The 27,263-nt window shown below is 37.5% G+C and overlaps 1 protein-coding gene across 46 annotated transcripts in view; it reads left to right on the top strand.

Moving 5' to 3' along the window:
- BIRC6 (baculoviral IAP repeat containing 6) overlaps positions 1–27,263 on the top strand; it is a 259,651-nt gene that overhangs the window by 222,871 nt on the left and 9,517 nt on the right. For 44 of the 46 annotated variants that reach the window (XM_063789163.1, XM_063789160.1, XM_063789161.1 and 41 more), the window contains 6 exons: positions 11,825–11,970; positions 12,960–13,070; positions 15,678–15,895; positions 17,662–17,823; positions 20,924–21,001; positions 25,349–25,537. In XM_063789163.1, the coding sequence (XP_063645233.1) occupies positions 11,825–11,970; positions 12,960–13,070; positions 15,678–15,895; positions 17,662–17,823; positions 20,924–21,001; positions 25,349–25,537 (904 nt within the window). Of the gene's footprint in view, positions 1–2,691; positions 2,790–8,722; positions 8,896–11,824; positions 11,971–12,959; positions 13,071–15,677; positions 15,896–17,661; positions 17,824–20,923; positions 21,002–25,348; positions 25,538–27,263 lie in introns of all 46 variants that reach the window. The other 2 variants (XR_010149162.1, XR_010149161.1) reach the window with 2 other exon arrangements.

Genomic DNA, 27,263 nt, shown 5'->3' with positions numbered 1-27,263 from the left:
TTTCACCGTGTTGGCCAAGCTGGTCTTGAACTCCTGACCTCAAGTGATCTGCCCCCCTCCGCCTCCCAAAGTGTTGGGATTACAGGCGTGAGCCACCGCGCCCGGCCTGATCTATAATTTAGATGTAAAAACAGCCAGCTCTTGGATGTATCATTGAATTTTGAAAAGGAAGCTGGGCTGGATATGGTGGCTCTTGTGTATAATCCCAGCACTTTGGGAGGCCAAGGTGGGAGGATGATTGCTTGAGCCCACGAGTTCAAGACCAGCCTGGGCAACATGGTAAGTAAAACCCTGATATATTAGTTGAGTTGCCTTGTACACTGTACTCCTTTTAGGTGGTGTGCTGTGGAGTAGAGTAGGTAGAATCAATATTGCAGCCATATCACTGAACTTTCTGTTCATCCAAAGGTTTTGGTAAGAATGACCGCTTAGCTGGGCGTGGTGGCTCACGCCTCTAATCCCAGCACTTTGAGAGGCCGAGGCAGGTGGATCACCTGAGGTCACGAGTTCAAGACTAGCCTGGTCAACATGGCGAAACCCGTCTCTGTTAAAAATACAAAACAATTAGCTGGGTGTGGTGGCACGCACCCGTAATCCCAGCTACCGAGGCAGGAGAATCACTTGAACCCAGGAGGCGGAGGTTGCAGTGAGCCAAGATCCCACTAGTGCACTCTAGCCTGTGGGATAGAGCAAGACTCTGTCTCAAAAACAAACAAACAAACAAACAAAAAAACCAGAATGACTGCTTAAAGAAGGAACTCAGGATTAACACTGTGGGATTTTCTTTTATGTCTTGTAGTTCTCTTATTATAGAGTTTTCACTATTATATATAGTAATGTATCAGGTACATAATTATATATAATATCTCTAATATACATGCATACATATATCTGAAAGGTAGCCTCTGAATTTTTATTTTTGAAATAGTAGACTTTAAGCCATGTTTTAAGTTGTCCTCAATTACACCTTAATACTAAGTGATTAATCTCTCATAGTTTGGTGCATGATAATTACAGTACTCTGATGGGATTGATATTTAGTATAAACTAGCGCACTGCTCAAGGAATGAGTGTACTTTTTAGTTAATTTCATCTTTTCTGACTTACCTGTTAGAGTAACCTATTGACACTGTAAGGTGGCAGCTAGGGGTGTTTCATGGTGATTTAGTCTGTGTTTTGAAAGTTGACAATTCCTTAGGCAGTTGTTGGGTATTCACTGTACAGATTGTTTTAAGAGCTTCATAAAGATGATGTTTTAATATTTTTTGGTTCAGGGCTCTGTGTTTCTGTAATTTACTATCTTTCCTAATACCCCCTTTTAAGAATCGCGATTTGTAATAACCGCATGGTGTTAAGTGTAAAAGTTAACACAGATAAACTGATGAATATTGATGTTGGCTGGTACATTAATAACCAGAATTTGAATTAAGGCAATTTCTGAGATAGCATTCCTTCTGGAGGAACAAAAGATTAGGTCAGTATTTTATGTCAAAATAGAGATTTTACATTCAACACTTTGCATTTTTTGAACTAAAAGACAAGGTTAGAGTTAAGTATTCTTAGGATTTTCTTCAGAAATTAAAGGTTTTTTTTAAGGAATATATGTGACATTTGGTACATTAGTTTAATAGCATTTTGAATGTGTACTTTACCTATACCTATAATGCTAAAACGTATTGTAATTTTTTTTCCCCCTGAGACAGAGTCTCACTCTGTCGCCCAGGCTGGAGTGCAGTGGCATAATCTTGGCTCACTGCAGCCTCCACCTCCTGGGTTCAAGTGATTTTTCTACCTCAGCCTCCCAAGTAACTGGAACTACAGGTGCCCGCCACCACGCCCGGCTAATTTTTTTGTATTTTTGTAGAGACGGAGGTTCGCCATGTTGGCCAGGCTGTTCACGAACTCCTGACCTCAGGCGATCTGCCCACCTCGGCCTCCCAAAGTGCTGGCATTACAGGCATGAGCCACCTTGCCCGGCCTGTAAATTTCACTTAGACCATTCTTCTAATATCATCTGTCACTTAAAATCTAAAGAATAGGCTGGGTGCGGTGGCTTACACCTGTAATCCCAGCATGTTGGGAGGTTGAGGTGAGAGGATTACTTGAGCCCAGGAGTTTAAGACAAGCCTGGGTAATATAACGAGACCCCCATCTCTCTTCTTTAAAATAATATTTAAATTAAAAAAAATGTTTTTGGCTGGGTGCAGTGGCTCTCACCTTTAATCCCAGCCCTTTGGGAGGCCAAGGCGGACAAATTAACTGAGGACATTAGTTCAGGACCAGCCTGGCCAACATGGTGAAACCCCATCTCTACTAAAAATACAAAAATTAGCTGCGTGTGGTGGCGCACAGTGGGTGTAATCCCAGCTGCTTGGGAGGCTGAGGCAAGAGAATCGCTTCCACCGGGGAGGCGGAGGTTGTAGTGAGCCAAGATAGTGCCGTTGCACTCCAGCCTGGGCTACAGAACGATACTCCATCTCAAAAATAAATAAATAAATAAATAAAAGTTTTTTAAAACCTAAACAATAAAAAGTGGAGCATATCAGGATGCTGGCGTTGTATGTTTTTCTTGTTCAATTAAAATTATTTTTAATAATAGTTTGAATGAAAATGGTTGATTAAACCCTAAATATTGGTTCTTTTTAATTTATTTGCCTGTATAATGTTAAGTAGTTCTTTATTTTATTTCAGAGGAATTATTTAAGAGGCTTATTTCCTCTACTTGCCTACTATCATATTAGGCAGAAGAAGAAAACTTAGTATTCACCCATCAAGGACTTGCACTCTAGGTGAGATCCATTCCCTGGGCTAGTGTTTGAAAATTCCTGTTACCATAAACGTTTTATTTTTTTAGATGCCCTTAGGCTGGCAATATTCAATCGCTTTGTGATTGAAACCCCTTTCTTTCTGGCAGAAAAAAATTTACCAGATTATCATTAATTCTATCCCCAAACCCTTAGATTCTGGCTTACTTCTTTAGCTTTATAATTTAGTCATTTTTGTATGTAATATTTTTGGGGTTTAGGCCTATAAAGAGTGGGAGGAAATAGTTTCCTAAGGACCAAGACAGAAAAAGAGACTTGAAAAGTAGCAAAGGATATATATCAGGTGCAAGCAATGTTGCACATGGGCCAAAGACAACCTGTGAAAAGATGTTTATTGATGCACAGACTCCAAGCCTCATTCCATACCAATTGTGAGGACTCAAAATTTGGTGAAAATCAATTTTAGAAATGTTCTGATTGACGACTTAGGCAGGATACAAAACAAAATTATTTCATGCATTCCTTTTGTTCTACCAATTAAATTTTGATTAGTACAATATTTGGTTCTTTTGGTTTTTTTTTGAGACAAAGTCTCACTCTGTCACCCAGTCTAGAGTGCTGTGGCGTGATCTTGGCTCACTGCAACCTCCACCTCCCAGGTTCAAGTGATTCTTCTGCCTCAGCCTCCTGAGTAGCTGGGACTACAGGCGTGTGCCACCACACCCGGCTAATTTTTGTATATTTTGTAGAGACAGGATTTTGCCATGTTGGCCAGGCTATTCGCGAACTCCTGACCTCAGGTGATCCACCCACCTCGGCCTCCCAAAGTGCTGGGATTACAGGTGTGAGCCAGCGTGCCCAGCTGATTAGTACAGTATTTCTTTTCGAGCCTCTGTGCTTTCATTTTTTTCTCTTCTTGTTTCTTGAAAATAAGCCAATCTGCCGTAAATCAAGCATGCGTTGTAATAAATACATAGTTGCGTATAGTTATGTAGGAATATAAGGAGTTAATAATACAGCCCTAACTTTTATGTAGGATTTATAGTTTCTGAATTGCTTAGGTATATATTGATTTTTCTGCTCTATGTAGTGGGCAAGAAAGTATGTACTATTCTTATTTGATAGAAAATGAATCTGTTGCTTAGAATGTTACATTACAAACTTAGTAATAGGTAATAAAGCTGAGATTTAGCTTCCAAGCCTTCTGATACTGTTGATGTTCATCATGGAAAACAGTATTGATGAAGAAAGATAGTTTGATTGACCCATAGTCTAGCTACTTCTATTTTTATATACCACTACTACCCACTACCCAAATAGTTCATTGATCATTAGGATTCACGCTTGTATAATGGCTAAATTTAAGCCTTAATTGGTTGTTGGAAAACACTGATTAAATGCCCAAATACAACTTACTCTGTTACTTAAGTGATTTAAAAAAAAAAAACTTTAAAAAAATTATAAATTGACTTAGTGTTTCTGCCTCAGAAGCATAACATATTAGTATAAAATGATCACTTTATTCTTTATCAAATTGCATTATATGAGCTTTATGTTTCACGACAGTTTTCACTGTATTATCTCAGACAAAATCTCAAGCAGTCCTTTTTGAGACAGGGTTAAACTCTGTCACCCAGGCTATGTGGCACTGTATCAGCTCACTGCAACCTCCACCACCCAGAGCGATCCTCCCACCTTGACCCAAGTAGCTGGGACTACAGGTGTACACCACCACTCCCGGCGAATTTTTGTGTTTATAGTAGAGATGGGGTTTCCCCTTGCTGCCCAGGCTGGTCTCGAACTCCTGAGCTCAAGCAATCCACCTGCCTCAGCCTCCTGAAGTCCTGGGATTACAAGTGTGAGCCACTACACCCGGCCAAAATCTCAACCAGTCTTAATTACTGAATTTGAAGTCTGTTGCTAAGTAAAATTTACTTCGTAGCAGGTCTTTCTGGGCACATTACATTTAGTAACTTGTTCATACTATCTATAGATTTTAGAGTTCGGGTAGTTCAAATTCCACCTTTTTATAAATGAGAAAAACAAAGTTCATACAGACTGTTATTTGTTCTCAGTTCTCTGATGGTTAGTGACATAGCTGTGATAAGGACTCATACCTCCTAATGTCTCAAAACATTTATCTGCTAAATTAAACTTCACTCCCAAATAATAATTAGGTTTGTGCGTAAATGATTAATTAAAAATCAGAGCATGGAGCTTCTGAGCTGGTTCTAATATTTAGGATATTTAAAAATTATTTTTAAGGGGCTGGGCATTGTGGCTTACGCCTGTAATCCCAGCACTTTGGGAGGCTGTGGCATGCGGATCATGAGGTCAGGAGATCAAGACCAGCCTAGCCAACATGGTGAAACATTGTCTTTACTAAAAATACAAAAGTTAGCTGGGAATGATGGTGCATGCCTGTAGTCCCAGCTACTCGGGAGGCTGAGGCAGGAGAATCGTTTGAACCTGGGAGGTGGAGGTTACAGTGAGCCGAGATTTCGCCGCTGCACTCCAACCTGGGCGACAGAACGAGACTCCGTCTCAAAAAAAAAATTATTTTTAAATGATGGCAATGAAGTAAAATATTTTTAGTTGAAAAAAATCTGCTTTTGGGCTAAGTATGGCGGTTCATTCCTGTAATTCCAGTGCTTTGGCAGGCCAAGGCAGGTGGATCACTTGAGACCAGCCTGGGCAACAAGGCAAAACCCTGTCTCTACTAATAATACAAAAATTAGCCAGGCGTGGTGGTGTGCACCTGTAATCCCAGCTACTCAGGAGTCTGAGGCATGAGAATTGCTTGAACCTGGGAGGTGAAGGTTGCAGTGAGCCGAGATCACGCCACTGCACTCCATCCTGGGCGACAGAGCGAGACTCTATCTCAGAAAAATAAAAAGAGAAGAAAATAACCTGTTTTTGATAATTTTAAAAATACATAGAATAATGTGGATTTTACAGAATTTTCCTACTGTTTTCCTTTTACTCATGTGTTTTCACTCCCCTGAAGAATTTGTAATATCCTATGATAGGAGATTAAAGGGCAGCATATTTCACTAAATATCCATAGTATTCCAGTCATGTCTAGTTACTAGATTACCAAAGTAAACTGAGTCTCATTGTGTTTGGTTATCTCTCTAGTATGAGCAGGTAGCAACTTTATAATCACTTATATGAAGAGTAGGTCAGCTTTAGCCGTCTGATGTTTTTCTTGCAGTATTAACTGAATAAGAATTAATAAGGCTGGGTGCGGTGGCTCACGCCTGTAATCCCAGCACTTTGGGAGGCAGGTGGATCACATGAGGTCAGGAGTTCAAGACCAGCCTGGCCAACATGGTGAAACCCCATCTCTACTAAAGATACAAAAATCTAGCCAGGCGTGGTGGTAGGTGCCTGTAATCTCAGCTACTCAGGAGGCTTGAGGCGGGAGAATTGCTGGAACCTGGAAGGCGGAGGTTGCAGTGAGGCAAGATCTGCCATTGCACTCCAGCCTGGACAACAAGAGTGAAACTCCATCTCAATAAATAAATAAATAAGATTTTTCTGAAATTTTCTTAATTATTGATGGATGTACTTTTCTACTGTCTTTTCAAGATGATTTGGTATCCACTTTCGTAGATTAGGGCAATGTGTTGGTGATAAAATGGCATTGCCTAAAGAAGCCCCCTGCTCCCACGCACACAGTATTATTTTCCATTTCCTGCATTTTATTGTGGTTTAGTGTACCCTATATTTCTAATATCTTTAGCTCCTTTGTCAAGAAGAGATGGTTAAAGTATTTATGCAGCAGTACTTGATATTTAAAGAGTAAGCAAAAACACTCCCCATTTATGAGTATTGTTCAACATTTTATTTTAGACTGTTAGAAAAGACAGAACTTGAAAGTAACTCTCAGTTACCTCCACTAATAAAGGGATTTCTGGCGTGGATAACATAATACTTTAAATCTGTACATACATATTGTTTTTACTTGAATTTAAATATTATTATCTATTGTGAAAATACATTCTGTTACCCACAAAATAGTCACTCTGTGAAGATGGGACCCTTTAGCATTTACAAGTTAGTTCTGGTGAAATTCATCTCCTGCTGGTCATTCCAGCTGGTATTATCTTAAGATGAAATTAAAATATAGCCATAGTAGTTTTACTTTTGAATAAATATGATACTTCATAGCTTCCTTCAAGCAGGAACAAAGACTTTTTTTTATATCTGATCTTCTGTGCAGACTTTTTCTGCTGTACTCCAATAAGCAAAAATCGTATTTAGTGTAGTTGGTATTTGATGGTTTCACCAAAAATTTGAGAGATAAACTTATTGTGAATAAAAAAATCTTATTTGCTGTCAGGGCATGACACAAATGACTCTGTGTTCAGTGTAAAGTGTTCTGGATATTTAACTTCTCTTTGAACAGCATTGAAGCAAGCATCTTTTATTGCTGTTTTTCCTAGCTATCTCAAAGTTTCTTCCTAATGGAAAGTTGTTCATCATACTTTTAAATAACTGAAGTCACTTGTACAAGTACCCCACTTCCTTTTTATATACCTAAGCAATGGGAGATCACTTGATTTACATCTTTCAAGGCATATTTTCTACCAGACTCTTTTATTTTAACCACCATAAGCTGGATCTTCTAGCACTTTAGTTAAAAAAAATTTCAGTTCCAGCCCTCCTACTTTGATTTCTGTTGAAAAACACTCTTACCTCTGCTTCTCATACCTAAAAGTGAAAAAGTCCTGGTTTCTTAGCCAGGTAGCATTTGCTATACCCATATATTTCTTTAAACATTTCTGTTTTTGATGGTGGTAAAACAAGTTCAGTTGTTCGTCAGTCTTTTTTCACACAGATAGGCAAATATTTATTTTAATATCTCTTTGACTGGCTCAGTTGGGTTGTCCCTTGGTAAACTGCTGAAACATAGTATTTGTGGCAACTCTATTTAACAGTAGCATGCAGTACCTTCCGTATGTCTGGTGATGTTTAATTTGGCCTAAAAATTAGTATATTTGTGTCTAGTATAGAAATCAAGGTTTTATTTTTAAAGGCTTCTTATAACTATTTTAAGTATTCCCTTCTTTCATGCTCACTTATGCTACCAAAATATTTTTCTTTCAACATTAATTTAAATCATTCAAAATTAAACTGGTACTTCCACTTAGAGATTAAGTAAAAACAAAAGGGGATCATAGAGTTAAAAACTAAGCTTTAAATTAATCACAGAAAACATTTATTGTACGGAGATCTTTGCCCGTTTACTGGTGCATTTCAAGAATTATTTTTATGCATCCTGGAGATACTAGAAGCAGTTTCCCACAGTAATATTTTTATTTACTCTTTCAGTTTACCTCTAATCTAAACTATAATTACTGTCAAAGAGCTTTAGAACTGAGGAGCACAGTGTGATCAGTGCTTTTTGGTAAATGTAGAAGTTTCATTCTCTTATAGTTTTAGAATCTTCTTCTGCAGTGCTAATTCTTAATAGTTCTGAATCTACATTTCAGCATGTAGTCTCCAGATAACTTCTTCAATTGGCTCTCCTTTTCTAAATGTTTATTGCAACTTTGCAGTATGTTTAGCTTAGATTTAGGAGTGCAAAGGGTTAAAGGGGTCTTGTTTTATCAAGGAAATAGCTGTATTAAGCTGTTTTCAGTTTATGGATTATAAAATACCATAATTCTGACGTGGTGTATTTAGTCTTACTAATACTCTATTTGGGCGGTAGATACTGGTAGAGGCAGTTCAATATAATTGAATGTTGAAGTATGGGTTTGCTTTTTTGTTTTGTTTTCAGGAGAAAGATTTGCCCATTTTGCTCACATCCTACTTCAGATATGTGTCACAGAGCCAAAATTTGTTTAACTAATTAGCTATTTAGTTGGAATTCACAGCATAGTGGAAAATGTTTGCAGATAATTCTGTGCAATAGTGGAAACTTCAGTTGCTTCCTCGTATTTCTTCAGGGCAGTGATCACAACCAGATTCAACGTATGCACAAAGCAGCGGATACCATGGTAGCGGCCGTCGCTGATTGCTTTTACCATGTTGGATCCATTGTCAGTCTCAAAGACCTACTTCCAGCTAGGTGCCTTGAACTCAAATAGCTTTTCACACAGACTTCAGGATGTGAGCTAAGGTATGGCCTTTTTTCATGAGCTGGGCCTACATATGGGTTGACAGTAACCTGCAACTTTTATAGAAAAGAGACTACTGGCTATAGTTTAATGTCAGACAATGACTAGTTAGAATCATTGATAGGCAGGTAGTGTGTGTTCTTCATATATTCAAAGTATTCTCACCATTTAGAGATTTTCTCTTTTTCGGTGTGTTTTTGTCAGACTATTCAAGTAAAGATTTCTCATTAGAACCTGGTGCAAAGGTCTAATATATATCTGCTTTATGATTCAACCATTGTCTTCAATATGAAATATATATCATTTCTTTCACACATTTGGTGTAAAGAATTTTTTTAAACTTCTGAGGATTCTTGCACAATTATTTTTCTTTTACTTTTTCTTAATTACGGTAAAAAAATAAAATTTATCATCCTAACCTTGTGCACTGTTTTAATAATCTCTTACTAATCTTTTTAAAAGTGGATTTAGGAAATTGGCATGAATAGAGCTTGAGATTTAGAATCAGTAGTTCCAAGGGTAATCTACACACTGGGGTGGTAAATACAATAAAGACCTAAACTGGATTAATGCAGTTCACGCTCCATGCTAGAGATTCTTGTTTCATCAAAGAGAAAATAACCTTTCTGGAAAAAGAGCTTCACTTTCATATCTTCCTTCTCTGCAAGATATGTTTCTTTAAGTGAAATCTTTATTGAGAGTACAGTGGGTTAACTCATTGATTATAGGCTTAGGAAACTATATTTTATTATGGCTGTAATCATAAGTGCTTTCTGAAACAAGTTACTGTTTTCTTATTCAGTGGCCCTGTTACTTAATAATTTGTCAAGACCTGGTAATAGAGAATCATTTACAACTGGGGAGTAAGAGTCTTTGTAAATTCAAAGTGGGTACTGTCAAGCAGCTTATGCACTTCTCTTCATTCTCAGTGTTTGACACTGATTGTTATTAGCTATTGACAAATGCAGAAGTTGGTAATCTGAGTTACTCTACCAGAATCATATCTTTATTAAGAAGTGACTCACTGTTAAACTACAGTCTCACCTTAATTTCAGAGCTGTAAAAGACACAGTATAGTAGTTGACTCTAGCAGTAAAATTCTCTGATATTTCAGTCTTCAGACGTACACTACAGTCTCCTTATATATGCAAAAACATATATTCAGATACACGTACATAGATGACAATTAATGACTGAAATGGTGTACAGTATAACATCTGCCAAGTCATTTCCTGAGTGGTAAAGGAAAGTGGCCATGTGTTCTCTGACTTCTTATAACTCAGGGAAGATAAGAAGAGAGCACAGGAAAAAAGGCAGCCATTCAGTGACATATTATACCTCTTCAGTTAAGTCAGGTGACATAAGTTTTTACCTTCTAGTTAAAGATATCTGTAGAAACTAGTTTTTGTTTACACATTGTAGGAACCAAATTCAAAACACATGCATGATACTATTTTCATTTATTCTTCCTACCCACTTGAGTGACTTCTTAGTTTACTGTTTATCTACCTTGAGTTAAGGATTGAATAGCTTCTGAGCAGATTTTTGTTTTTGTGACAGGGAAAGGTTCATTTGTATGTAGATGACATAGTATTATTTGTTAAGGATTCTTTTTTTTGGGGGGGGGGGAGATGGGGTTTCACTCTTATTGCCCAGGCTGGAGTGTAATGGCGTAATCTCGGCTCACTGCAACCTCCGCCTCCCGGGTTCAAGTGATTCTCCTGCCTCAGCCTCCCCAGGGCGCTGGGATTACAGGCATGCGCCACCATGTCCAGCTAATTTTGCATTTTTAGTAGAGATGGGGTTTCTCCATGTTGTTCAGGGTGGTCTCGAACTCCCAACCTCAGGTGTTCCGCCTGCCTCAGCCTCCCAAAGTGCTGGGATTACAGGCATGAGCCACCATGCCCAGCCTATTTGTTAAGGATTCTTCTACTGTCTGTTACTCTTTTTATAGTTCTCTAAGGCTCCATGACCACTTTGCGAGATAGTATTTTAATGTAATGACCAAGTCCCTTTTTAGGTAGGTATACAACTAAAAAAATAAGTGATGTATAGTTTAGATCATACCTTAGCATAAATATTTTAAATACTTTTATTTATATACGATTTTAGTTTGTTTCAAATGATCTATTTAAAGAATTATAAAGATGTAGATTTTTGAAATTCTAAGCAGTAGTGTAAAGATGTTTGTGATGTCAATAATGTGCTGAGAGTTGGAATAGAGAAAAGGAAATAATGTTTAGTTGTGTTTTCAGTAACTCTTGTATTAAACTACTAGTACATTTATCTAGAAAATTTAAATAAAAATTTAATGTCCTATATACTTAAACCTTGCTGTAATACATCCTATTGTGATAACAATGTGAAATGAAATTGGGTACATTTTAGGTCGTGATAGGAAATAACAGAATAATATCTTTAAAATGAATATGCCCTAAAACTTAGTGTTTCATTAAAAGATCCAATGTATAAAAACACATTGTATTAAGACACCCAGTAATGAACCTACATTTTACTCTAAAGTATGTTTTTTTTTCTTGGAAATTTAATTCGGAGTGAAATACAAATAGTATTAAAATTTAAAAACTGCTTTTGGTCCTTTAATTCTCAAATATTTTAGGTGTAGAAGTGATTTCTGTCTCTGAATATTTATAATTATGTGTGTTTTTAAAAGTGCGTCTCTGAGGACATCAGGTATCTGGATCTTTTACAGTATGACATTTGTATAATGTCTGTCTCTTCTCTGATTTTATATTAGAAGGGAAAACCTACCCATAACTTTACTAGCCAGTGGCTTCAAAAGCAAGTTAATATAGATCATGTGTGTGACAAATGAAATGCACACACTCATTTGTATATTGATTTATGGAGGTGTTTTAGTCCTAAAATCTTAATTTTCCTTGCTTTTCTTTCCATATTAAAAAAATTCAGATCTAAAAGGGAAAATGTTAAAACAGGAGTAAAACCAGATGCGTCTGATCAAGAACCAGAAGGACTTACTCTTTTGGTACCCGACATCCAAAAGACTGCTGAGATAGTTTATGCAGCCACCACCAGTTTGCGGCAAGCAAATCAGGGTACAAAACTTTTCCTATTATGCTGCTTTTCATTTGATGTAAAGATGTTTCATTTACTTACTGAAACCTGCCTTTGTGTTTTTGCTTTATGTTAATGATTTTAAAGCAAGTTCATTTACCTAAAAATTTTGTTCTCTGTTAGATTTTGTTCTTTATCTGATTTCAATCATGTATAGTCTAATTTTTAAACATTTCTGCTATATATGATTGCTAAATTTAGTAGGCTGAGAACATACATTATAAATATTTCTTCCCACTGAAATTCATGAAATTGAAAAAATGCCTTTGTATTAGATAGAAAATAATACATTAAGACTATGGGTGAGAATTTAGTTTAAATTGATATCTCTGGCTGGTGCAGTGACTCACGCCTTTAACCCCAGCACTTTGGGAGGACGAAGTGGGTAGATCACTTGAGCTCAGGAGTTCAAGATCAGCTTGGGCAACATGGTGAAACCCCGTCTGTACGAAATACAGGAAACATTAGGTGGGCATAATGGCGTGTGCCTGTGGTCCCGGCTACCTGGAAGGCTGAAGTGGGAGAATTACCTGAGCCTGGGAAGTTGAGGTTGCAGTTAGCTGTAATTGCACCACTGTACTCCAAGCCTGGGAGACAGAGTAATACTCTGGATGGATGGATGGATGGATGGATGGATGGATGGATGGATGGATGGACGGATGGATAGATATTTTCCTATGTTAGCTGAAGAAAGTGATCTGAATTATCTATTGTTTCACTTCCGCTTTTCATAAAGATGATTATGTTTTTGCTTTATTGTTATGTTTATGTTATTGTTATGTTTATGAAATAGAAATTTTTTATTCTCAGAGCGGTTGTAATAAGATAATTGTGAAGAAGTTGACAATTTTTTGGAATTCACAATTTGAACTCTAGAGGTGAATTCTTTTTAGTTTTATTTTTTAAAATATATACTTAAAATGTATACTTTAAATGTATATGTTATTTATCTTGAAATATTAAATAACAGAAAAAAAACTGGGTGAATACTCCAAGAAGGCGGCTATGAAACCCAAACCTTTGTCAGTATTAAAGTCACTTGAAGAAAAATATGTGGCTGTTATGAAGAAATTACAGTTCGGTAAGATGAAATTTTTGATTTGCTTAAGATCTCACTTTCAATTTTTTAACAGTGCTATTGAAATGTGTTTTAGCAAATTAAAGATTTTTAAAATTGCTTGTAACATGAATTTTACTTCATACATATCAACATTTTTTATCATCTTTGCCTCTTGAATTTATGTATGTATTTTTAGTTATAAACTGTGACTTCAATAGAAGGACTGTAAGAGCCTAGAAAAAATAAATCCAAGCCAAGTGTCTACAAAACAGGCAGAAAATGTTTTTCCTTATTTACCTCTTCATTTCTGTACATCCTGGCCTGAAGGAAGCGAAGACCCAGAACTTTGAACTAAGTCTGTTACTCTTGCCATTTTAGATTTCTTTGCAATTCACCTTTAGAAAATGTAGTTACACGTAGTTCAGTTCTAGCTTTTCCCATTCCAAAACTCTTGACAAGTAAGAACTGGCAAAAAGATTATGTCAGTACCCTTTATATGGTTCTGATTTATGAGAAAACACATACCAAATTTTGATGACCATTATTAACTATTATTGTCTATGCTGCTTTTTCATCCTTGAGAAACAACCTAAAAATCTTGGACTATATTTTTTTAAACGCTAAAGTAGGATTCAGAAAACAGATTTTTGTCATATTGTCTTTGAAACCTCATTATAAATCATTTAGCTTTTGCTCTACTTACTTTCAGGTTTGCCATAAAGAGCACAAGAGATAATATATATGAAAGTGATTTATACTTTTGTTAAGAGTTTTGGTCAGTGTCTAATGGTATTACAGCCTTTTGCCTGACTCAGCTTGGCAATCTAGTGTATTAACTTCACTCTAAGCAATAATATTAACTTGGTTTTTAAATAATAAATATTTTATTGAATTTATTATTTTATTGAAAATTCCTTTGTGTATTAAAGTACTAAAACCAAATACTTTATTTCATTTATATGAATTTAATTAACAATTACCAAGGTTTTTTATGGCTTGTTATTTTATCAAATAGTTCTGTATTATATATTGTCACATAAATTACCCCTATAACTTATTTGCTTTAAAAAACTGACCTGGCCAGGCATGGTGGCTCACGCCTGTAATCCAGCACTTTAGGAGGCCAAGGTGGGCGGTCACGAGGTCGGGAGTTTGAGACCAGCATGGCCAACATGGTGTAACTCCATCTCTATTAAAAATACAAAAATTAACTGGGCATGGTGGCAGGCGCCTGTAATCCCAGCTACTCAGGAAGCTGAGGCAGGAGAATCATTTGAACCCGGGAGGTGGAGGTTGCAGTGAGCCGAGACACTCCAGTCTGGGCGACAGAGCAAGTCTCCATCTCAAAAAAAAAAAAAAAAAAACATGACCTTTATTATCTCACTCTTTACATGGGTCAGGAATTCAGAAAAAGCCATAGTGCCTGTTATGACCTTGTCTTAGAAAGTGTACAGCATCACTCACTAAGTCCAGCCAACACTCAAGGGGAGGGGAAGAGTGTCAGAAAAGAGTTTCCAGACATATGTTTGTGTATGTGTGTTTCTGTTGGACATAAATATTTTATTGGGCTTCAGATTTCATTCCGCTTCCTGGGTCATCAAAAATATGTCAGCTAATGGCTTTTAAAAATATATGGCAGTGTTCTTGTACTTGAAGGCGTTTAGTCATATTTCATATCTACAAATTCTTTAACTAGTTCTTTCAATCCAGAAAGTTTCATTTCATGTATATGAATGTGTTTATGGATCCTTATGTGTGAGAGATTCTGGTTTAAAGTTACTACCTGTCAGAAATTTAGAATCATATGTCCAGACCCCTTCATTAATGTTAGCTAGCTAGAAGAGTTCTCTCATACTACATAAAATCATAAACTCTCCAAGTATGTGACTTTAAACATAATCAAGTTTGCTCCCCATTGGCTTTCAAAATAAGTCTGAAAACATGCAAGTTTTCAGTTGATGCTTTCTTAAGAAACTGCATTTTCAACCATATGTATCAAACATTTTCTAGTATCATTCTTTTACAACTTGATACTTACTAACTGCCTAAAATTCCATAGTATGAGATTGGCTGCCATTTGTTTAACCAGTAAGTGGAACTTTAGTTTGTTTCCAGTATTTAAATATCATGTGCAACATCTCAGTGGCTTTCATTACCTGTAAATATTTGTGCATATCCAGGATTAATTCTGTAGGATGAATTAACAGAAGAGAAATTGTTGATTAAAACAGGCTGTGCATGTTTTATCAAGTAGCCATTGTCTTTGATTGAATCATTTATTTAATAAAATCTTTGAGTTAATAGACCCTGTCCTCTATATGATATAAAATTTTCCCACTGGGCATAGTAATGGGCCCATTTCTTGCATCTGTTAGATTGTTTTTTATAAAAGTTAAAGAAAATGTATCCCTATAGCATGTGAAAGACAAGAGTCCATCCATCTGGCAGTGCTAATCCATCTGGCAGTGCTAATATATAGGTGTTATGTAAACATTTACACTTTTGCTATTCTTCCATGGTTGGAAGTTCTCTCCAGTTGAGTGGGAGAAGGACTAGTGATTGTTTGTGATTTTTGTCATTATAACAATTTTTTGCAGTTCTGGGTTTTATTTTTTCTTCTCCTTTTAGATACATTTGAAATGGTTTCTGAAGATGAAGATGGGAAATTGGGATTTAAAGTAAATTACCACTACATGTCTCAGGTGAAAAATGCTAATGATGCGAACAGTGCTGCCAGAGCTCGCCGCCTTGCCCAGGAAGCTGTGACACTTTCAACCTCACTGCCTCTGTCTTCATCCTCTAGTGTGTTTGTACGCTGTGATGAGGAGCGACTTGACATCATGAAGGTAAAAAATAATGATAATAAAGCACTCTCCCTTATCTCCTTGGCTCATCTAATTACTCAAATTTTTATACAAAACTAGAAATATTATACAAATAAATTATACAAAACACTAGAAATTTTGGTGACCATTTTTAGACGGCAGTGAAAGGAGCCTCCCCCACCCCTCCCCCCCCTTTTTTTTGGCGACAGGATCTCACTCTCGCCCAAGCTGGAGTACAGTGATGTGATTGATCACAGCTCACTGCAGCCTCCACAAAGAGCCCTTTTCTAATGTTAGTTCAGAGTGTGTGGATCACACTGCTGTTGAAAAAAAAATTTAGAAAATATCAAAAGAGCCATCATCCTTGAGCAAAGGTTGTGTGAAGCCGGTCACAATATCAAAGGATTTAATGCTGATCAGTTAAAAAATGTTACAGGATTTCCATTTTGTCATCCAAGATACTTCTCTCATGTTTTTTAGTGTCATTCTTCAAAACTTAGTCATTTTCTGTCTTTTCTAGGAAATTTATGTTTTTTTTAAATTCCTAAGATCTGTGAATTATAGGTAATACAATAATATATAATCTCTACTTTTATGTTTAACACGTGATAATCTGGCCTTAAATTCCAAGAGTCTGCTGCATCAAGAAAATGTTAACCATTTAACCCGAAAAAGAAAACTTTCTTTATATTTATGATTTAATTCATGGGTTAAACATTCTGTCTTCCATAGATACGCAGCTAAAACTATTGGCCTATTGACTTGTAGAAAGTTTTATTTGTTTACTTGCTCCTTTTGATTTTTTGGATAGGCTCATGCCTGTAATCCCAGCACTTTGGGAGGCTGAGGTAGGCAGATCACTTGAGGTCAAGAGTTCCAGACCAGCCTGGCCAACATGGTGAAACCCCGTCTCTACTAAAAATACAAAAATTGGCTGGCTGTGGTGGCAGGCACCTATAATCCCAGTACTTGGCAGGCTGTGTCTGGGGAATTGCTTGAGCCTGGGAGGTGGAGGTTGCAGTGAGCTGAGATCTCGCCACTGCACTCCAGCCTGGGCGGTGGAGTGAAACTTCATCTCAAAAAAAAAAAAAAAAAAGCCTGGTATGCTGGTTCATGCCTGTAATCCTGGCATTTTGGGAGGCCAAGGTAGGCAGATCAGTTGAGATCAGGAGTTCAAGAACAGCCTGGCTGATATGGTGAAACCTCATCTCTACTAAAAATACAAAAATTAGCCGGGCATGGTGGTGCATGCCTGTAATCCCAGCTACTCGGGAGGCTGAGGCAGGAGAATTTCTTGAACCCAGGAGGTGGAGGTTGCAATGAGCCGAGATCACACCATTGGACTCCAGCCTGGGCCACAGAGTGAGACTGTCTTAAAAAAAAAAAAAAATAGCTGTTCTTATTTTGGCCAGGCACAGTGGCTCAAGCCCGTAATCCCAGCACTTCGGGAGGCCTATGCAAGCGGATCACTTGAGGCTAGGAGTTTGAGACCAGCCTGGACAACATGGGGAACTGGTCTCTAGTAAAAATACAAAAATTAACCGGGCATGTTGGCAGGCGCCTGTGATCCCAGCTATTCAGGAGGCTGAGGCAGGAGAATTGCTTGAACTCAGGAGGCGGAGGTTGCAGTGAGCCGAGATTGCGCCACTGCACTCCAGCCTGGGCGACAGAGTGGGACTCCATCTCCAGAAACGAAGGTTGTTCTTATTTCATGTTGGATTGTATTTTTCTAAATATCAGTGTTTAGGAACATTAACATAGACTTTTGTATGTTTATATATATCCAGGTTCTAATAACTGGTCCAGAGGACACCCCTTATGCAAATGGCTGCTTTGAGTTTGATGTGTATTTTCCTCAAGATTATCCCAGTTCACCCCCTCTTGTGAATCTAGAGACAACTGGTGGTCATAGCGTGCGATTCAATCCAAACCTTTATAATGATGGCAAGGTAAATTAATTGCAATTTTTTGTTTCAAATGCCAATGATTGTATACAAAGGTTCTTTGTAATTTGAAGAAAAATTTTGTTTTAGTTATCTGCTAAGAGGGCATGGGTTTCTTTGTACTTCTCTTCCCTACGTCCAGATTAGCTTAAGCAATAGAAGGAACTGAAAAGAGCAGAAACAGTTAAGTGTTAATTAAGAAGCACTTACAGTCTTAAGAAGTTACTCAGGGACTTAACGTAAAGTTCTATGATACATGCTATTAGGAACTTATTTTAAGGTGTACCTTATATTCAAGTGTTTTTACATTTTCTTGTATTAAAAGTAGGAAGATGCATTCCCATTTACAAAAAAGCTGACCAAAAGACATAATAAAAATCATCTCATATGACCATAAACCTTTTAAAATTAGATTTAAAAGAGTAATCTGTTTTTCAGAGGTATTTTGGATAATTTGATAGAATTTCAATGGTAAATTCTGTGCTGAGTATTCAATGTTTTAAAATCTAGAAGAGAAGAATTTCAAAAGGTACAGCCTGCCTCAGATATGTGGCAGATATGTGGTTGCAAATTATCATTAGCTCAAATCATAAAACTAGAATTAGTTTTTTGGGTTTGTTGCAAAAGATTTGACCAGAGGCAGAACTTTCTTTGGAAGAACAAAGAACAGGTTTTCTATAACTGAGTAGGGAAGAGGAAATAGCAACGTTGACTTTACTTGAGACACTGGAACTTGAATAGAGTGTAAGTGTAAAATATTAAGATGTATTTAAGAAAATAATTCTCAAGGCTTCATTGCATAGAGAAGAGGGTAAGGGCTTGGGAATCTTAAATTAATGGTCTTTTACCATCATACTTACCTATGTGTTCCATGATACACACAATTGTGGACTTATTTTTAAAGTTTACACACTGTTAGCATTTAATCTTAGGTCCTATATCTACAGATATGTATGAGGCTACTTATCTGCCATTGTTAGTCCCAAGAATGCTCTAAAGCAGGGCTGTCCAATGTTTTGGCTTCCCTGGGCCACTTTGGAAGAATAATTGTCTTGGGCCACACGAAAATTCGCTAACACAAACAATATAGCTACTGAGCTTTAAAAAAAAATAGCAAAAAAATCTCATAATATTTTTAAAAACTTTACGATTTTGTTTTGGGCTGCATTCAAAGCCATCCTGGGCTGCATGTGGCCTGTGGTTTGCACAAGCTTGCACTAAAGGTCAAATGGTATATGTATGACAGCACTTTGAATAATACACAAGACTTCACAGATACAACTCTTTTTAAATTATTAATCAACTACCTGTTGAATGAATTAACGTATTTTGCGTTCTTGCTTTCACAGAGCATTGAAAGAGTAGTAAGGAGACAGACCTTTCTGCATTTATAAGAACCACCTACGCCGGGCGTGGTGGCTCATGCCTATAATCCCAGCACTTTGGGAGGCTGAGGCGGGTGGATCACCTGAGGTCGGGAGTTTTAGACCAGCCTGACCAACATGGAGAAACCCCGTCTCTACTAAAAATACAAAATTAGCTGGGCGTGGTGGCACATGCCTGTAATCCCAGCTACTTGGGAGGCTGAGGCAGGAGAAGTGCTTGAACCCGGGAGGCGGAGGTTGCGGTGAGCCCAGATTGTGCCATTGCACTCCAGCCTGGGCTACAGGAGCGAAATTCTGTCTAAAAAAAAAAGAACCGCCTGTTATCCAAATCTGTTGGCCATTATATAAAATTATTAAATTATTAAAAGTGTACAAAATCTGATGAGTATATTTTATGTTGATAGAATATATGCCAGAAGAACACATGTGATTGGCCCAGTTTTGTTTTTATTACAAGAGTAGTTACAGGTGCAGATTAAGTGTCCCCAGTTCTCTTCCTGCTAAGTGAGTATCTAATGTTATCTTTAAGTATATTTTGAGGAACCCTGGGAAGCCTGAATACTCTTTTAGGGGGTCTGTTTGCGTGAGGCTAGATTTGATCCATATACTTGAATCAAAGGAGTATATTGCAACTAGTTGAATGTAGAGGCAGATAATTAAATCAAGGTCTCTTCTGTTAAGCTATTTTGCATTTTCAGAATTTAGAAAGAAATACACAAAAATATAAAATAGTACCACTTTTATTAAAAGTAGTTATTTTAGTAAAAATAGAACTAGCATATGATCTATCAGTCCCACTATTGAATATATATCCAAGGGAAATAAATCAGAATCTCGAAGAGATATTTGCACTGCTGTTTATTGCAGCACCGTACAGAATAGCCAAGATACAGAATCAACTTAGCGGCCATCAACAGGTAAATGGATAAAGAAAACTTGGTTATACACAGTGGAATACTATTCAGCCATGAAAAGGATGAGATCCTTTCTTTCATAGCAACATAGATGAGCCTGGTGGGACATTATGTTAAGTGAAATACATCAAACATTGGAAGATAAATATTGCATGTTCTTACTCACGTAGAAGCTAAAAAAATTGATCTTAATCAACGTAGAGAGTAGAATAGTGGTACTAAAGGCTGGGAGGGAAAGGTAGAGAGGAGGGAATAGGGAGAGGTTGGTTAATGGATACACAATTACAACTAGATAGGAGGAATAGGTTCTGTTGTTGTATAGCACAGTAGGGTGACTGTAGTAAATAAAAATTGTATTTTGTCAAACAGCTAGAAGAGAGGATGTTGAATGTTACCAACACTCAAAGGTTTGAGGTGATGGATACAATAATTACCCTATTTTGATCATTACACATTGTATACACAAATTGAAATACCACACTGTACCCCATAAATATGTACAACTATGTGCTAATTAAAAATGTTTTGCTTTTAAAATAATTTAGTTTTCATTAAAATGTAATTTGTGTTGACATATAACAGGTGCTGGTCTGTTTTGCATTATGAAAAAGTTATAATGCCACACAAATTTGAATCACATCTGAAGATGCCAATTTGTTTTAACAGACAACCCTTAGGGTTTTGTCTAGGGGACATATAAAACTGAGCTATTTTGACATGATAGCATTTTGTTTTTACTTCTCGTCATGACAGTTTGTTTTTAAGCACTCTTTTTTCAATTCTGTTTATGCTTTTTTCCTTCGTCAGGTTTGTTTAAGCATCTTAAACACGTGGCATGGAAGACCAGAAGAGAAGTGGAATCCTCAGACCTCAAGCTTTTTGCAAGTAAACAGAATTTCTCTGACATTTTCACTTAAGAAATAAAGAACTGTGTAGTATTTTTAAAAATTTTTAGTGACCAAGAATAAATATATAAACCTAAAAAAAGATAGATTACTAGGAAATGCGTATTAAATAGCTTATAAGTGAGAAGTTAGCATAATGGAGTCTCATCTTATGTGTAATCTAAAGTCTCAAGTTGGGGCATAAAACAAAAATTGAGTTTAGCCAAAACTCCCATCAAAAAAAATTCCAGGCCAGGCGCAGTGCCCACCGTTACCTGTGTTTCTTGATTTCTGTTCCTGAACAGATTATGAGAGCCTCTTACAGTTGTGCAGATGCTAATATGAAGCTAAAAAGGAGAGGGGGCACAGGTGTGTTGGCACAGCACTTTGGGAGGCTGAGATGGGTGGATCATTTGAGGTCAGGAGTTCGAGACCAGCTTGGCCAACGTGGTAAGACCCCCATCTCTACTAAAAATATAAAATACAATTAGCCGGACGAGGTGGTGCGTGCCTATAATCCCAGCTACTAGGAGGCTGAGGTAGGAGAATCGCTGGAACCCGGGAGGAGGAGATTGCAGTGAGCCGAGATCACGGCACTGCACTCTAGCCTGGGTGACAGAGGGAGACTCTATCTAAAAAATAAAAATCAATAAATAAAAACGAAAGGGACAGTAAATTTGGCCTGTGAATAAAAGTCTTTACTCTGAAAATATCAACAAATTGACTCAAATCAGTGAGCCTACATTATGGATTAAAAATAAATATTTATTACATCAATATAGATATATGTATATATATCATATATACTGTATGTTTTTATGTTAATTACCAATTGATTTTCAACTCAGATTCTAAGAAAACACTTTAGCTTGGTATAAGTAAAATAAATACTACTTTTTGGTTTGATCCAAATAGCTTTTTAAGTGAAGTTCTGTTGATCAGACAGTTCATGCTGGCTGCTTGTTTGCATGCCTCTAATATATTTATAGAAATTATATTTAGTGTAGAATTGATTTTGTTCTATATTATAAAGTTTATGTAATTCTCTCATTCATCCTGTAACACAAGTAGATCTTATGCCCCTTTTACAGATGATGAAAATAGAGGTTCTAAATGTACAGATAACTTTACTGTGATCCCTATGACTTCAAATATTGTACACTCTTTCTCAGGCCTAAAGTTTTATTTTATAATACTGAAAATCAGATTTTTTTAAAAGAGGAAATCCTTCATGCCAAGGGTTTACTGTTTCTCTGCTTATTTCCTGCCTACAGTAAAATGTAGTGTGCATTAAAATGACTGTGTCCAGTTCAGACAATCTAGTGGTCCAGAAATTCCCTAAAATATGTATTATAGCTATTAAATAGCTAAGTTCACTATTGAAAAATAAAGTGGCATTTATACTCTTCCAAAAAGGTAATGTCTGCTGGGCCACCCAGTGGTAAGATAACCCATGTCATAAAGTATTTTTTGAATTTAATTGCAGGAAGTATTGATCTCTGATAATCTTTTGTTGTTATTCTTATCAAATACAAACTTTATATTTTTCTCTCTTAGCAGACAATAAATTATAGCCACATTTATTTCTCAGATGTAATTTTTTGTTCCTTTTTTCTGGTACACAAAACACTCATTCTTTTTTGTTTAACTTTTATTTTAGGTTCAGGGGTTCCACTGCAGGTTTGTTATATAGGTAAACTCACGTCACAAGGGTTTGCTATACAGATTATTTTGTCACCCTGGTACTAAGCGTAGTATGCAATAGTTATTTTTTTCTTTTTTCTTTTTCTTTTCTTTTCTTTTTTTTTTTTTTTTTTGAGACAGGGTCTCACTCTGTGGCCCAGGCTGGGCACAACCTTGGCTTACTACAACCTCTGCGTCTCGGGTTCAAGCTATGTTTCCACCTTAGCCTCCTGAGTAGCTGAGATCACAGACACGCACCACCACACCCGGCTAATTTTTGTATTTTTAGTAGAGACAGGGTTTCACCGTGTTGACCAGGATGGCCTCGAGCCCCTGATCTCAAGTGATCTGTCTGCCTCAGCCTCCCAAAGTGTTAGGATTACAGGCGTTAGCCAACGTGCCCAGCCAGTAGTTATTTTTTTCTGATCTTTTCCCTCCTCCCACGTTTCACCATCAAATAGGCCCCAGCGTCTGCAAAATATTTTATACTTCCTTTAGTGGGCTTTGCTTTGCTGTTTTAAACAAAATAGGCTGTGAATCTAAAGTAATTTTTAAATTACTATAACTGCCTGAGATCATAACCATGTTGTGTCTCAAAGGAGATGAGGTTAAATAAATAAATGAGTCCTTTTTTATAAATTTGTAATGAATATTTAATTTCTTTCTGTGCTTTTGTACAAAAATGCAATTATACCCTACTTATATTAACAGAAGAGGACAATTATTTAAAAGGGAAGAGGACAGTAACTAATAACTATGCCTTTGAAAGTTATCTCAGAAGTGTCAGTAAATGTGAGATGTCTGGCTGGGCGAGGTGACTCTTGCCTGTAATTTCAGCACTTTGGGAGGCAGGCAGATCACTTGAGGCCTGGAGTTCAAGAACAGACTGGCCAATATGGAGATACCCCATCTCTACTAAAAATACAAAAATTAGCGGGATGGGGTCACGGGCACCTGTAACCCCAGCTACTTGGGAGGCTGAGGCAGAAGAATCGCTTGAACCCGGGAGGCAGAGGTTGCAGTGAGCTGAGATCGCACCACTGCACTCCAGCCTGGGCAACAGAGCAAGACACTGTCTCAAAAAAATAAATAAATAAAAATTAAAAATATGAGATCATTATCTCAGATATAATATGAATTAAAGTTTTTCCCATAGTTGACCTTGGCATCAGTATGGTCACTTTCTATTTTGGGTCAAATATGTTACTTTCGAGTACTCATTTTTAAAGTTCTCTTTAACTTTGACTTATAAGATGCATATCCATGGGACTGTTTAATCATTGTGCCCAACAGAAGTGTAATTGCTGTTCTTTTTCATTTATGAATTGGGTAGATAATATCTGATGTTTTCCTGCCTTCAAAGATGTTACTTTATTGACTTCTATAGATACATTAACTGGAAGTACTGTATTCGCTAGAAATCACCTCTCTTAATGTATGTTACATCTGGGACAAGCCTTCTGGTAAATAAGTGGTGGTTTGGAAGTGGTCTTAGAACCATAAGACCATCTTGTCAATCAGAATTTCTGGCCGGGTATGATGGCTCAGACCTGTAATCTCAGCACTTTGGGAGGCCAAGGTGGGCAGATCACCTGAGGTCAGAAGTTCGAGACCAGCCTGGCCAACATGGCAAAACCCCGTCTCTACTAAAAATTAAAAAAAATATTAGCCCTGCTTGGTGACGCACGCCTATAGTCCTAGCTACTTGAGAGGCTGAGGAATGAGAATCACTTGGACCCAGGAGATGGAGGTTGCAATGAACCAAGATTGTACCATTGCACTGCAGCCTGGGCAACAGAGCAAGACTCCATCTCAAAGAAATAAAATAAATAAGAATTTCTAATAAGGTTTTTGTGATACTGTAGCAGTTAATTGTCCTTGGAATAAAAATTTAAAATGGTCTCAGGCATAGTTTTTTTATAAGTGAGTATTGTTAAGAGTGCATGGCTAGGCCGGGCACAGTGGCTGACGCCTGTAATCCCAGCACTTTGGGAGGCCGAGGCAGGCAGATCACCTGAAGTCAGGAGTTCAAAACCAGCCTGGCCAACATGATGAAACCCCGTCTCTACTAAAAATACAAAAATTAGTCGGGCGTGGTGGCAGGCATCTGTAATCCCAGGTACTCGGGAGGCTGAGACAGGAGAATCGCTTGAATCTGGGAGGCGGAGGTTGCAGGGAGCCAAGATCATGCCATTGCACTCCAGCCTGGGTGACAAGAGTGAAACTCAGTCTTATTAAAAAAAAAAAAAAGTACATGGCTAGTTTTATGCTCCTTAAGAACAGTTTGAGCAGAATGTTGCTATGAGTTGTTTAAACTCATAAAACAACTAAAAAAAAAAATAAACTAAACTAAAAAAACAAAAATTTTTTAGCATTTTTTGGAAATAGATTCTTCGTAGCTATTATTATCTATCTTCATATCTATTATTCAAGAATTCAAGAGTAAAAACAGATGTGTAAGTATTACTTATGGCTCTATTGTGCCTAATTTTATTTTGCTTTTATAATGAAATATTTCAATGGTATAATCATAAACATTGATTTTATTGTGATAGAAATTTGTGGAAACACATATTAAAGAAGAGTCTTTGTGGATAAAGCAGGATATCAGTTAACCCACAGTAAAAATGTCCCATCATAGCTGTTCTTTTCCTTTATTCTTTAGGTGTTGGTGTCTGTCCAGTCCCTTATATTAGTAGCTGAGCCTTATTTTAATGAACCGGGATATGAACGGTCTAGAGGCACTCCCAGTGGCACACAGAGTTCTCGAGAATATGATGGAAACATTCGACAAGCAACAGTTAAGTGGGCAATGCTAGAACAAATCAGAAACCCTTCACCATGTTTTAAAGAGGTATGTTCAATAAAATTAGTGAAATACTTGGTTAAAGACATTTTACAATATAGGCTGGGCACGGTGGCTCATGCCTGTAATCTCAGCACTTTGGGAGGTCAAGGCAGGTGGATCACTTCAGGTCAGGAGTTTGAGACCAGCCTGGCCAATATGGCGAAACCGCATTTCTACTTAAAAAAAGTAAAAGATAAATTAGCCAGGCGTGGTGGCAGGCGCCTGTAATCTCAGCTACTTGGAACGTGAGGTTGAACCTGGGAGGCGGAAGTTGCAGAGAGCTGAGATTGCACCACTGCACTCCAGCCTGGGTGACAGCAGAGCAAGACTCCATCTCCAAAAAAAAAAAAAAAAAAAAAAAAAAGACATTTTACAATATAGTTTGTTAGTATTCTATTTGCCTTTATATGTATCTAGTATATGAAACTGTAGGTTTTAGAGTTAATCCCAAAGATCATTAATAAGTCTGGACAATATAGCAAGACCCCATCTCTGCAAAAAGTTTAAAAATTTAGCTGGGCATGGTGGCACCTGTAGTCTTAGATACTCAGTGGGCTAAGGCAGGAGGTTTGCCTGAGCCCATGAGTTTGAGGCTGCAGTAAGCCGTGTTCACATCACTGCACTCCAGCCTAGGTGACAGAGTCTCAGAAAAAAAAAAAATGGTAGTAGATAGTACAGATGAAGTATAAAACCATCTATATTCTAAAAGACATCTGACTAAATTTTTGAGAAGTTTTTTTCCTTTCCTTTCCTTTTCCTCTCCTCTCCCTCTGCTCTCCTTTCCTTTCCTCCTGTCCCATCCCTTTTCGTTCTCGTTGCCCAGGCTGGAGTGCAATGGCATGATCTTGGCTCACTGCAACCTCCACCTCCCAAGTTCAAGCTATTCTCCTGCCTCAGCCTCCCAAGTAGCTGGGATTACAGGCATGTGGCACCACGCCTGGCTAATTTTTTTGTATTTTTAGTAGAGACGGGGTTTCACCATGTTGGCCAGGCTGATCTCGAACTCCTGACCTCAGGTGATCCACCTGCCTTGGCCTCCCAAAGTGCTGGGATTACAAGCGTGAGCCACTGCCCCTGGCCTATTCTTTATTTTTATTAGTTACCCTTCTACTAGCAAACTCTGTAAATATGTTTCTGATATATTTCTCATTGAACTGTTTTTTATTGAAGATGGTTTCTAAATTTGTCTTGCAAATAGAAATTTTGCCCTTATTCTAATGTGTATATGTAAGGAGAATGCCATTTCTTTTTTTTATTTTTTTGAGACAGGACTTGGCTCTGTTGCCTGTGCTGGAATACAGTGGCGGAATCTCGGCTTACTGCACCCTCCGCCTCCCCAGTTCAAGTGATTCTCATGCCTCAGCCTCCCGAGTAGCTGGGACTGTGTGCGCATACCACCGCAACTGACTAATTTTTTTTGTATTTTTTAGTAGAGACCAGTTTTCACCATGTTGGCCAGGCTGGTCTCGAATGCCTGACCTCAGGTGATCCACCCACCTCGGCCTTCCAGAGTGTTGGAATTATAGGCGTGAGCCACTGCGCCTGGCCACGTTTCCTTTTCTTTAGGAAAAAAATTGGATGATATGAGTTTCCAAAACCTGTATTAATACACTGAAGTGGTTTTTTTCATGTCATCCTGAAGTGTGGCTCTGTGTGTGTGTGTGTGTGTGTGTGTGTGTGTGTGTGTGTGTATGTGTAGCTCTTTGCCTGTGATTAGTTGTCTCTCCATAGT

This window comes from Pan troglodytes, chromosome 12, assembly GCF_028858775.2.
Source record: "Pan troglodytes isolate AG18354 chromosome 12, NHGRI_mPanTro3-v2.0_pri, whole genome shotgun sequence".
NCBI lineage: Eukaryota > Metazoa > Chordata > Mammalia > Primates > Hominidae > Pan > Pan troglodytes.
The sequence above is the reverse complement of the archived record's forward strand: the minus strand, read 5'-3'. Positions and strand labels throughout refer to the sequence as shown.